Raw genomic sequence first — 12,215 nt, 5'->3', positions numbered from 1 at the left:
TCCTAAGTGGATAGCCGTGTAACGATCTTTCTGAAATTGGAGAAGCGTGCTTGCGAATTAGGTAAACGGATTCAAAGATGAATAAGGAAGGAAGAGTTAGAATATTTAATCTTTTAAAGAAATCCCCACAGTGAGCCCTGCTGTTTAGTTCGAGTAAATATCTATATATTGTTATTGGTTATATACGTTCACAAGGTAGAAAACTTTTGATTTTATTTTACTTAAAGACTTGTTACTGTACAAGCTTTCTAATTTTAGGAAAGAACGAAAACAGCATTATAAGCAAATAATTCTTCCACTAATATAGATAACGAAATCCTGAATTCACTGAACACCTCAGATATGTGAGTAACAAGGCGAACGTTACAGTTTCTGCTCTCAGTCGTCTAATGCTTAATATGGGAGGCCCATGTGAAGCAAAAAGGAGGATTCTGGGGTGCGTGGCGGAATCTATACTATTATACGCAGCTCCAATCTGGGGAAGTGTTCTAGAGATTAACAAATATAACACAGTAGCCAGCGACAAGGACGTGTGGCTTCACAAACTGCTACCAGATATTACGCCGTGGTATGAGAGATCCTGTGGTGAAATTGGATACTATTTGACCCAAACAATGACAGCCCATGGCTCCTTCCAAAGTTATGTTAGGAGAATAGGTAAAGCTGAAAATGACATCTGCCTATACTGTAGCTCGGAGATAGATAATGCAGAGCACACAATTTTCAGATGTCCTGCGTGGGCGGATATTAGAAACTTGTCAGAAATAACAGTAAGAGCTGAGTTACGACCAGAAAATATAGTGCAGATTATGATGGAAGCAGATTTTAAATGGGAAGCTGTTGAGAGTATGGTGGAAAAAATTCTAAAAAGAAAGGAACAGGACAATAGACAAAGAGGTCCAAACACACAGCAACATTAGAAGATAATAGATTGACCCGAACCCCTCATCCCTGCATGCAGCAGGGGAAGGGAGACGTAGGGATCAAAACAGAAAAGAAGGAATCACAAGAAAGGCAGCTCATCACTATGAAGAAATATTTGTTAATGGTGCCATAATGACTAATGAGCGGAGTTCAGATGAAAGCGACTAACAGAGGACATACAATCCGTCCGAGCCCCACCGCGACGCAGGAACCCGCAGTGGAGGTGAAAGTTTCCCAGCAAAACTATTTGCTATGGAAGTGCGATAAGTCGTTTAATTTAAAAAAAAAAGATAACTAAATCCATTTTTGTACGTATATACTATTTATTTTTATTTTTTCAACCTATCAGGCTTTGCAATTTGCTAGACCAATTAACATTAAAACATGTGAGTCAGTAATCCATTGGTAACTATTCCTTTAAAATTATAGTATAAGCTAGAGATCTGGCATCTTATTTACAAGATTTTTATCTGCTTTGACATTTACTTGAATCTATGAACTGATCAATTCTTTCTCCACGGCTTAGTCTATATTATTATTAACTATTATACAGTAGATTAACCACCAGATGGCCAGTCAGCTTGCTTACATAAGTTGCGCAGTATTTGATGATCTTTTCTTTGACTGTAGGTCCCTACGTATAACATTGTTAGACACAGACCAAGAGGTAGTAACAATCTGTCTTAATAGTTTGGATTGAAATTTATTCAGTTTATCGATATTGGAGTTACAGGCAGTGCCCCATAACTGTATTTCATAGCACCAAATTGGCTTTATGATCACTTTGTAAAGTAGGAGTTGATTACTTAGACTTAGTTTACATTACATTCCAATAAACCAATAGATGTCGCAGAGTTTTGAGCCGAGGTGTTTTATGTTGGTCCATATGTATTTATAACACGTAAGCCTTCGATCTAGATGTAATACAAGGTATCTAACGTCATTTGCTTCTGGTCATTAAGACTTATTTCAGGGCAAGTTTCCTTTCTCTCAATAACTAAAGTTTTGGCCAAAATGACTACTGTGATTGAAGTCTACAGAGAAAAAAAAATAGAGGACGGCAAATTCTAAGATGAGAAACATACATTGGATTGATAGAGACGTATGAATGGGGACTTGACTGAATGGTTGAGACAAGAACGGTAAACTCGTTAAGACAAAAACTAAAAGTGAAGATACATCCATCTTTCCTCGTCAAGTATACACATATACACATTAGTTGATAAGTCAAGTTACATTCATTTAGAAGGTGAAGGAAACATATTGCTTGAGAGACGGTCAAACAAGAGCGGGAATAAGATCGGAGTGATATGGTGGTTATATCAAAGTATGCTGATCATATTATTCTAAATTCCGTAACCTTCTTAAGTCTTAAAGCTTGACTAATATATATTTACAGTATTAGATAAATATAGCTTCAGCACATAATCGAAATGACGTATTCTTCACTTTGTTAATATTTGTCACTGTACCCTGCCTAATACCAGATGCTTGTGAAATACTTTCCTTTCACGCGTCATGAATTCAAATGAATTTATGCACTATTTCACGGCAGTGTGCATTTGAAATATTGTTGCAAACTCGTTCCCGACATAGGCCGTGGAGGCTGTCCTGCCAGGTTATAATGAAATTCTAAAATTTGGCGAATTAGCGGCGCGTTTGACATGTTTTTTATAAAGTTACTTATGTTGATTATTTTTGAACTAACTTTTAGGGAGGTCTTTTGTTTTGTTTGTTTATTTTATAGAATTTTAAGTTAATTTAAAATAAATAGAAAAGGAACCAAATAATTTAAGTAAATTATATAAGTCTGTTCACAATTTTTGAAATCAACAGGAATAAACATATATAACATAGTTTTTACATAACTACTTTTCATTACTGACATATGAAGGTTATAAAATGTGACGTTTCTTTATGTCAAGGAGTGGCTTAAAGTGTCAAATGAGACAAAAAAATACGAATAGTAATGAATTTTCCACTCTTGTGAAATAATTGCACTCACCAGTACGCGCTACATACGCAATGTTTCTACTAAAATGTTATTCAAAGCTCATTATGAAACATAGTTTAATCCTCAACAGTACATAATAATCCATTATTATAATGACTTGTCTAATAAGCGTTATCAGAAGGCGAATATAATAAACTTTCTATACATTTCTCGTTGAAATTAGTTTCAGCTCGATAACTAATATCCCAGTAAACTGAAATATTTTGTAACAATCCACCGCCTCTGTATATGAGCATGCAAAACATGCCATTTCAGAGTTGTGATCAATCATATGAGCTTTGGTAAATGACATGAAATATGTGGGTAATTGTAAGACTAGCTTCAAACTACCCGTTTAACCCTCTCCAGTTCCACATAGAGCTGTTAAGTAGATTGTCGCGTGTATTTTCATTGCTGGGGTTCATTGGAATATTTTCAATAAGCGACGGAAGTATTAAGAGATTGTTGAAGTTTCGGCAAAATCTTTTTGTTTTCGAAATGAGGAATATTGAAACAGGAGAAGACGTCTGCTGAAGGCAGAGGATTATTTTCAAGAGTTTTGGAAAGACAACATTGAGGTTAGGATATTTATTACATTTGGGGATAGGGTGATTATTCGTTTATTGGTGAGAAGTGATCCGATTCCGTGGCCTCAATCAGCCTACTCCTTGGAATTTCAAAGAGGAAATGAGGAGCTGAAACAAAAATATAGAATGAATGAAAAATATATAAAAAAAATAATTTGCTTACCATCAAGAACACTGTTGACACTATCACACAGCAGTGATTGTTTGGATGTTTCTTTTTCATCATCACCATTTAGAGCTTGATGGAAGTTGAGGTTTTTGTTAAAAATAGAGAGTAAAAAACCGAATTTGTAGATCTAAACACGCTCTGGAAGTTTGATCAAAAAGAAGAAAACGAACAATAAATTTAAGTTTAAATAACCAAGTTATCGTCTTCAGAGCTTAAAGGTAAATTTTGTTTTGATTGTGAAAAAAGTATTGCATAATAATTTTATTATATTGAAAAACTGAATTAATGACAATGACCGAAAATAAACAAGGAAATTTCGGTCAAATTTAAGCTTTTCTAGCATCTCTCTTCTCATGAAACTACAAAATTTAACTTTTTCAGTTGAGATGTATATCTACACTGTTTTCTCTGACATAATGAATGGATTATGTTGTCTGGTATAAATCTAAGATAACAAATAAGGGTTGTTTTTAACACAAACGTGATCGTAATAATGATTAAATATTTCCGTACGATTACGTAGAAGATATTTCTTAATTTCCTCTGGAGAACGCATAGCAATTCTTAAGTAAATGCACAGTGATGTAATATAATCCAGAACCATGAGTACAGTATTATTCAAAATAACGGAATAATTCACTTAGGCAAGTTGAAATCTTTTATTATAACAAGAACAGTCGGGATACACCCTGCACAAAAGCTATTCTCTCGTTTGTATAGAGTAGTTATAAAGTCAGCGGGTTGTAATAAAATCTCACCCTGATTGTGTGTAATATGTTTATACAAACTAAGACTTAGTATTCAGAGGGTGAATGGAACAAGTTCGTTCTTGTAATTTATTCTTGCTTGACTTTCAGTATTGTATATAGCTTCTCTCTGGCTTTTCGAAATCCTTTCCTTGTTTGTTGCAATTATTCCAACAGAAATTTGAATCGTAATTCATTTGTAGAAACAGTTTTGCACATTAATACATTGCCTTAGTTGTTAGCATCATTCTCAATTAGTTATTATGATATTTTTAAATGAGCTACGGAAGGATGGTTTGCATAACGAACTTTTCATAGCTCTTTTAAGTTGTGACGCCGTAAAAATATGACAGATATGCTAAGAATATGATGAAATCTATAAGTGTAAACCAGCATTTGTGTATTAACAAAGTAAGCTGACGATAATTTGTTATTATCGGTATTCACCAACTATAGTCTAATAAATTAAAAATGAAATCAATAAGCGAAATCTGAATGGGAAGATACGATTAAAATGGATGGATCTGATTGAAATGAAAATATCGGTGGCCTTTTTGATTTGTAAATGTCCACTGAAACAATTAAGTCCGTTTCCGTTTAAAAGGTAACCTCATCCACAATAGAAATCCCATAAACAGTTTATTTTTTTGATATAGTTTATATCATTTTTCGAGCCTCTACAACAGCGGTATTATCGGCCTTATCTAAATCAGAGCGCATATCCAATATATCCATTCTAATTCCGTTTATGGGTTTTTGACCACTAACTGCAGATTTGAAACGTTTGCTCAAGCCTGCGTGAATCAGTATTATTGTAAGCAACAAAGAAACTGCACGTGATCTGAGTTTTATCTTGCCGACAGACAACGTCTCTTGGTGATGAGAAAACAATCACAACCCAATGTTTTCGAAAACTACAAGTTATGAAGAATTTTGTTTACTCAGAATAAAGTAGATAATGAGTGAGTACGATTGAAATGACGAAATCAATGCATGCACATTTGATCTTAATAGTAAAAGTAACAGTAACCAAAAAGTAGCAGGGATTAAAATCTTCAGCGTTAGACATCATTTAGACACAAGTTGAAAAAATGATTCAGATTCAGCTCTCGTCATTATGGCTGAGCTGTGATAGTATCAGTTAAAAGTAAAAAATCTCAGGTAAAGTACAAGGTAAAGTGTCTTCAGCGTTACTGTATTGACATCCAGTACACTGTTAAGCACATCGCTATAGAAAATGAGCCGTAGCCTCATGATTTGGTTTCTATGGCCAGATATACAGTGGAAACACCTCAAATCATCAAACGGCTAGAACGTACTCGCTCTGTCTTTATATTAATAGCAATCATATACTGACATTCATGTGTTCGACTCTCACAAGGTTACAAGTCATACGATGCAATACGTCGCACATCATGAATGAAATGTTATCTTTCTGCATGACAATAAACAACCCCATATTATTAGTGCACTGCAGGAATCGTTGCGACAGCCCATGTACAAATTCTGGAAGCTAAAAACTATTACCTATTTCCAAAGTTAAATAAGTACTAGTACAGTCTTGGGTACATATGAAAACTTATGCTAATATCTAGTTTAGAATGTTCAGGAACCTGATTGGTACCCAGTCAGATTGACAAAGTTGTTTCCGAAAACTAATAAATGCCTTAATAGATGATTTGGTTATAATTTCGAGAAGTGATACCCCTTTGTATTTTGAGAGTGTCGTTAATATCTCAATTGGACTTGTATTTTTTCATATTGACCACTTCTCGCCCATTTAACAAAAACTATTGAATTTCGTTTTCAATTCTTGATGCTAGCATGTAGGTAAAAGACAAGTTATAGAGGTAACTAAAACAATCTAACTAAGTCAAAAATCTCTATTAATTTTTAAACGTAATGTTTTCATATTTCAAATAATGTACATAGAGGGTATTTCCAAATTTATGTGACAAAATTCAGTTGATTGATCTTATGAAGTCAAGATAGGTTTTTCCTATAGAAAAATTTTCTCGGACCATCCATTCCCGAGATATCTCCCTTAAAAGATGGTTACTACAATTGAATTCTTTCCCTAAAATTTCAATAAAGCTAAAAACTTAAGGTTTTGTTTGTTTCAAAATTTCTGTAATATTATACGCGGCTGAAATTATTACAAATCAAAAGTTTTTTTACGTTGAAGTTTTATGAAAAGAAATCATAACTTGAAATCCGTTCCATTAAAAAATATTTTTTCTTTTTGAACTGTTTTCTCAAAACCAATAGCTGCAGAAAACACAATTTAATACATTAAGTGGAAAACAGTAAATATGTAGAATGTATGGAATGTAGAATGGATTACCGTACGCGTTTGATTTGTGGTGTATGCCTTATGGTACTACGAGCTATTTGAAAACGATTCTTCAAACCGTTGATATCAGCTATGAGTGTCGTGTAGACTAATGATTTATGATAACCCCATAAACAGGTATGATAAGGATTTAACTATGGATATCGAGTAGGTCAATGTTGGGGTCCCTACTCGACCAATCCAACGATTGGGGTATGCTGTAATTAAATGTTGTTTAGTAGTTCGAGTGACCATCGTGCATGAACCAAATTTTTTGTCTGATATTAAGTGCGATCTCTTCAAGTAGATTAATTTCGAGAAAACTGCCCTATTAACTTATTCCCTACAATACCAATCCTACGTTCACTGAAAAAATATTTTGAAAATGGTGCTCTATAGTCTTATGAGGACTCTGTCTGCCCATACGTGTTTATTGTGAAAATTTATGATAGATACTCTTGAAAATGTTCCTAGCCCAGTTGAGATAAAAAAACTTGAACATGTTGTATGTGGTAGGGATATAGCTGCTGATTTTTGAAAACTCGCTACACAGATGAATGGTTGAATATAAAGGGTGTTGGTAATTTTTCCTGTGCCTGTTTCTGGGTGTACATCAATTTTATGTAAAACTGCTGTTTATACCATTACATTTCTAACTATCCAGGGTTGGTTAATTTTCTTTCTAACATTCCAGTTTTGGATACGCGTTTGTGAATACGTGCAAATGAGGGATAATGAGGCGTTACTCATTGCAGATATTTTTTAGCACAAAGAACTCCAGCTTGTCGAACATCACCATTTGCCATACCATACACAAAATGTATGTCGGAAATTTCAGACAGAGATAACGCAAAAATAATAACCTATAAACTTTACAACCTAAAACAAAAGGACTATGACGGTATGGGAAGAGAAGATTGCTACCACCAATATATTTTCCAAGATCAATAAGGAAGATGGAATTAATGGACAATAACGTGGTTACCGTATAAAAAAATCGTTCAAGTACCACAACCTAGAAACAATCGATGCAATTTTCTCCTGGCTCCTTGATGTTACCCTAGTAAACGCTTTGTGCGTTTAAAAACAATGCAAACATTTAACATCGCTCACTCCATTGGAGTTTCGACGAGAAGTTTCACAAAATTACCTGCATTCAGTGTTGCAACCAATGGAACCGGAAGACAGGCAAGTCTTCAATTCACTTTAACGGACAATCTGAGTTACGATCGACTTGACCATTTGCTAACAATACCCCTAATAATAAAAGACGCCGTTGTGCACGTACGTTTTGTGTTAAATCTGTATTATGTTTGAGGGTGAAGCTGTACTTAACGGTTATAATAAGAAAACTTTTAATCAATCGACATAGGTTTAAAAAAATATCTTTGTAATTATATATATACTTCGGGTTTAACTGAAAGCGCCGCAGTAAAGCAGTCTGCGGCTTTATTATATAAAGGTAGAGGAGGTTATTTCCAGTATTTATCATGAATCGTATCACATTTAACATCTTTCCACTTAATTTATAAGAGAAAATATTGATTGTGGTGTTTTATTTTTTATCTCTTTCGCTATTGATTTTAGGAAAAAAATTTACAGATAAAAAATATTTTTAAATAAAACAAGGATTTTATTGTTATATCACAAAACTTCGTCTTGGATAAAAGTTTTTATATGAAATGAAGAAAGAGTAGCAAGTTTCATCCCCATATAATGGAATGGGATATTGAAACATTTCCCATGGATAGTACTTTGTGAGTTCACGAAAATTACAGAATTTCAAGTTTCTAGCATTACACATCTATTTAGAATTACCCTGTATATCTTGTAGAGTATTCCGCTTACTTTTTAAGAACAATCAATCAGAAATTTGTCTTCTCAATATTCTATATTCGTTTTTGAAAAATATTTTACTATACGTGGTTATTCCATAATGAAAGAGATTGTGCTATAGAAGAACAGAATAGACAGGTGTTGCTCTAAAAACTACTGTCGCCTCTCGCTACTGTGTGTGCACGTGTTATTTAGTCTTATCAATATGCAATAAGTGGATCTTCTAGATAGTTTGATGTCAAAAAGGATGACAAAAAGGTTAAGTTATTAGATTTGTTAAGTCGGTTAAGCAAACTCCACATGACATTCAAAATTTCTGTTTAGAATTAACGGACAAGATGACAAAATGTGACGAATCTTCGTATTTTCATATAATCCTGAAACCAGTCCGTTGGGGTTGTTAAAAAGAAACTGCAACGGAGTCCTAAAGAGTTAAAAAATATTTCCAAAGCAATTTCAAAGATCATACCTCGTATACTTGAAAATTTTCAAATAAAAACAAAAGTTTTTTTATTCCATCCCACCATATTATCCATTATATGCGAATAATGCAGTAAGTGATTAACAAAAAAAAAACATTTTCCATACAAAAGCATTGTTAAGACAGTTTTATCCCAAATATTTTATTATCTCGTTGGCTATTTATTTCGGTTCTGCTCCACGCACATATAAACGACAATAAAATAAAAGTTTAATGGAGTTTATTGGAGTTTTGCCATTGGGTTTTCATTACCAACGGCTATATGAAGAAGCCTTTCAAATATTATATTGTTTTTTATGATATCCTATATTATAGTTCTTTTTCTCTCTTCCAATGTAGTTATATGTTCTCTAAGGTGAACAAAAAATATTTTAGTATTTCGTGGAACTATGGAAAAAATATGATCTCAGTTCGAACGCTAATAAAACATGATATATTTTTGTCCTATCTGTTGATTCAAGATAATTTTTATGCCTGAGTATCATTGACATTAGCAGCGTAAATAAGGCAACTCTATTTAAACAAACTTTTCTCGAGAAGTATTATAATATTTTCTAAATTAAGTATTTCACAGTTTCAAACGACTGAATATATACTTGATTGTGTATGTATTCTTTTTTGACCTCATTCACGTGTTTTTGTTTGAATAACTTAATTTAGACGACTCTATAACGATTGTATTGAATTAAGTAGGTGATTGTTATTTTTATTTAAGTCCAACAAAAGACGTCACAACCAAGTCCAAACACTGTCCAGGATCCAACATGTCAACAGACCAACAATACATAGTGCCGAACGGCCTGAATCAAAGCAGAAAGTCAGGATTCTGTTTCTAGTCCGAAATTATTTCTTAGCCAACCCGATGAGGTATCTCAAGAGAGTGACCCAAGTTATGAACCGTCAATATCAAAAGTGATTTAAACGATTTAGTACGTGATTTGAATTTGTCTAAAAGAAAACTGATCTTTTGGAGTCTAGATCGAACAAATGGAATTTACTTTTTCCTGGTATCAAAATTTTTTATTGCCGATATCGTAACGACGAAATGAAATTCTACTTTTCTAAAGCAGATGATTTAGTCTACTGTAGTAATGAATTTATTTAATTTTGAATATGATCCAAGTCACTAGCGATTTTTCATTAACTCCTCATAAACTAGCTTGAAGGCAGTATTGCTATACAACAGAAGCAAATAACCGGTTGACTTTGGCTCTGATATGAAAGAGACTTACGAGAACATGAAATTCATGCTTAAAAAAATTAAATGCAGTGAAGATGTTTGTAAAATTTGGGGAGATTTCAAAATCATTGCTCTTTTGCTTCAGCTACAGCTTGGATACACAAATTTTTACGGTTTCATTTGAGAATGGAAAAGCAGAGACAGAAAAAGTCACTTCACAAAGATAGTATAGCCCAAGCGAATGAATGAACCCTGACTACATACTTTGACCCCCGTTGCATATGAAGCTCGGTCTGATGAGAAATTTTGTAAAAGTTATACCTAAATATGGCAGTGGATATTATATTTGAAAAAGAAATGTCTCCAACTTAATGGGGCAACAATTATGGGGGAATATTCATTGTTCCACAAATACGGGAACTAATGAACGATACAATCTTTGGAGGAAAGCTGGATGATCTGGAGTCGCCTAGAAATGTTTTGTGAATATTGTCCGAAATTTCCTAGAAAACCATAAAACGAAAAATTACAAAGATTTTATCAATGAGCTTATAATTTCATACGAAGCTTTGGGATTTTTCTTTAAAAGTACATATCCTGCACTCTCATCTGGATTTCTTCCCCGATAATTTGGGTGCTGTGAGTGACGAACAAAGCGAAATACTTTATCAGGAAACTTTCTTGATAAAAAAGGCCTATCAAAGAGGAAAATAGTCCAAGAATGCTACCAGATAACTGTTGGAGACTTAAAAGGGACTTACCAGAAGCCAAAAATTAATGAAAATCACAGCTATTTATTGAACATTGAAGAATATTTTTTGTTAGTGTTAGTGATTTTTATGATTTTTATAAAAATATATGTCTTGATGTCACAAAGAAACCTAATGTGCCAATTTTTTTCCGTTGATATATTATTGTTTGATGGCCATAGTACATTCACAATTTGATATAAGTTTTCGTGTGACAAATTTTGTTCAGCAGTGTTATTAACCGAGCACCGAGCGAAAAAAGGTGTGAGGCTATGTCTACACCATCTTGGTCTATTTACGTCTCCTGTGTTGTAAAGATTCGCAGAAATCTTTTATCGTTTTTCGTTTCCGCATTAACATTGCGTAATCCCAATATTGTCAATGTCTAAATAATTCATAAATATTTATTTTGTTGGAGTTTGTGATGACTTTTTTCGTTACAATAATAAGAATCGTTACGAAGCAAATTAATAATTACGCCTTCGACACCACAACCCAATTATACCTTATACCTTGTTATTTTCCTTAGCAATACACAAAACGTCACTTCCAAGCATTTAGAACACTTATTTGAAATATTATAGCACATATTTCAATCCTCAAAAGCGCGAATATATAGATTAACATTCACTTGACGTGAAAGCGGTAAGAAAATTAATTGTAAGAATTATTGTAGGCTTCTATACGAATAGGTTGATTATTTTCTCTGATGTGTTTCGCTATTTTCTAGAAAATACTGCGGCTTTCCGGAGATTAACGGAATATTGCACAGCTCTGCTGAATTTATCATATTATGAAGTTTGCGGGAGGCTCATTAGAATCAAAACAAGAATATATTTCGAATGATTATTCAGAAAATAAAGGTTTCATTTACGTCATACTGAAATATGGAGTAACGTATGACGCATTAATTTTGGCACAAAATTCAGGAGTTTGAAAATAGGATGCAATAATACAATATAAAAATGACTTTCTGAACAAATTGTTCATTTTTTTCACATTAGTTAGGTGAAGTTTACTGCCACTCGCTAGCTCTTGTGGTATAACCGAGTAAATAATAACTCATTATACGCGAGTAGAATACTATACTTTATCCAATACTAATAATATTTTTTTTCTGTTGGAAACTTTTGTTATATTATTAGAAGCACTATTATTTAACGTTAACAAATATTTCACACAATATTTTGTTCATTTAAACATGGTAGATAATTATCG

General features: G+C 33.3%; 1 protein-coding gene across 1 annotated transcript; it reads left to right on the top strand.

Moving 5' to 3' along the window:
• The first annotated feature begins 398 nt into the window (after positions 1-398).
• Positions 399-920, top strand: LOC130440646 (uncharacterized). Its single transcript, XM_056773905.1, has one exon. The coding sequence runs from the start codon at positions 399-401 to the stop codon at positions 918-920; it is 522 nt and encodes a 173-aa protein (XP_056629883.1).
• Positions 921-12,215: the final 11,295 nt, after the last annotated feature.

Source organism: Diorhabda sublineata, chromosome 2 (assembly GCF_026230105.1).
Source record: "Diorhabda sublineata isolate icDioSubl1.1 chromosome 2, icDioSubl1.1, whole genome shotgun sequence".
Classification (NCBI taxonomy): domain Eukaryota; kingdom Metazoa; phylum Arthropoda; class Insecta; order Coleoptera; family Chrysomelidae; genus Diorhabda; species Diorhabda sublineata.
Note: the sequence above shows the minus strand (reverse complement) of the source record. Positions and strands in the feature narration are given on the sequence as shown.

Bases quoted from the DNA above. Each gene is read 5' to 3' on its own strand.
- LOC130440646 (XM_056773905.1), top strand. From the start codon at position 399: ATGGGAGGCCCATGTGAAGCAAAAAGGAGGATTCTGGGGTGCGTGGCG.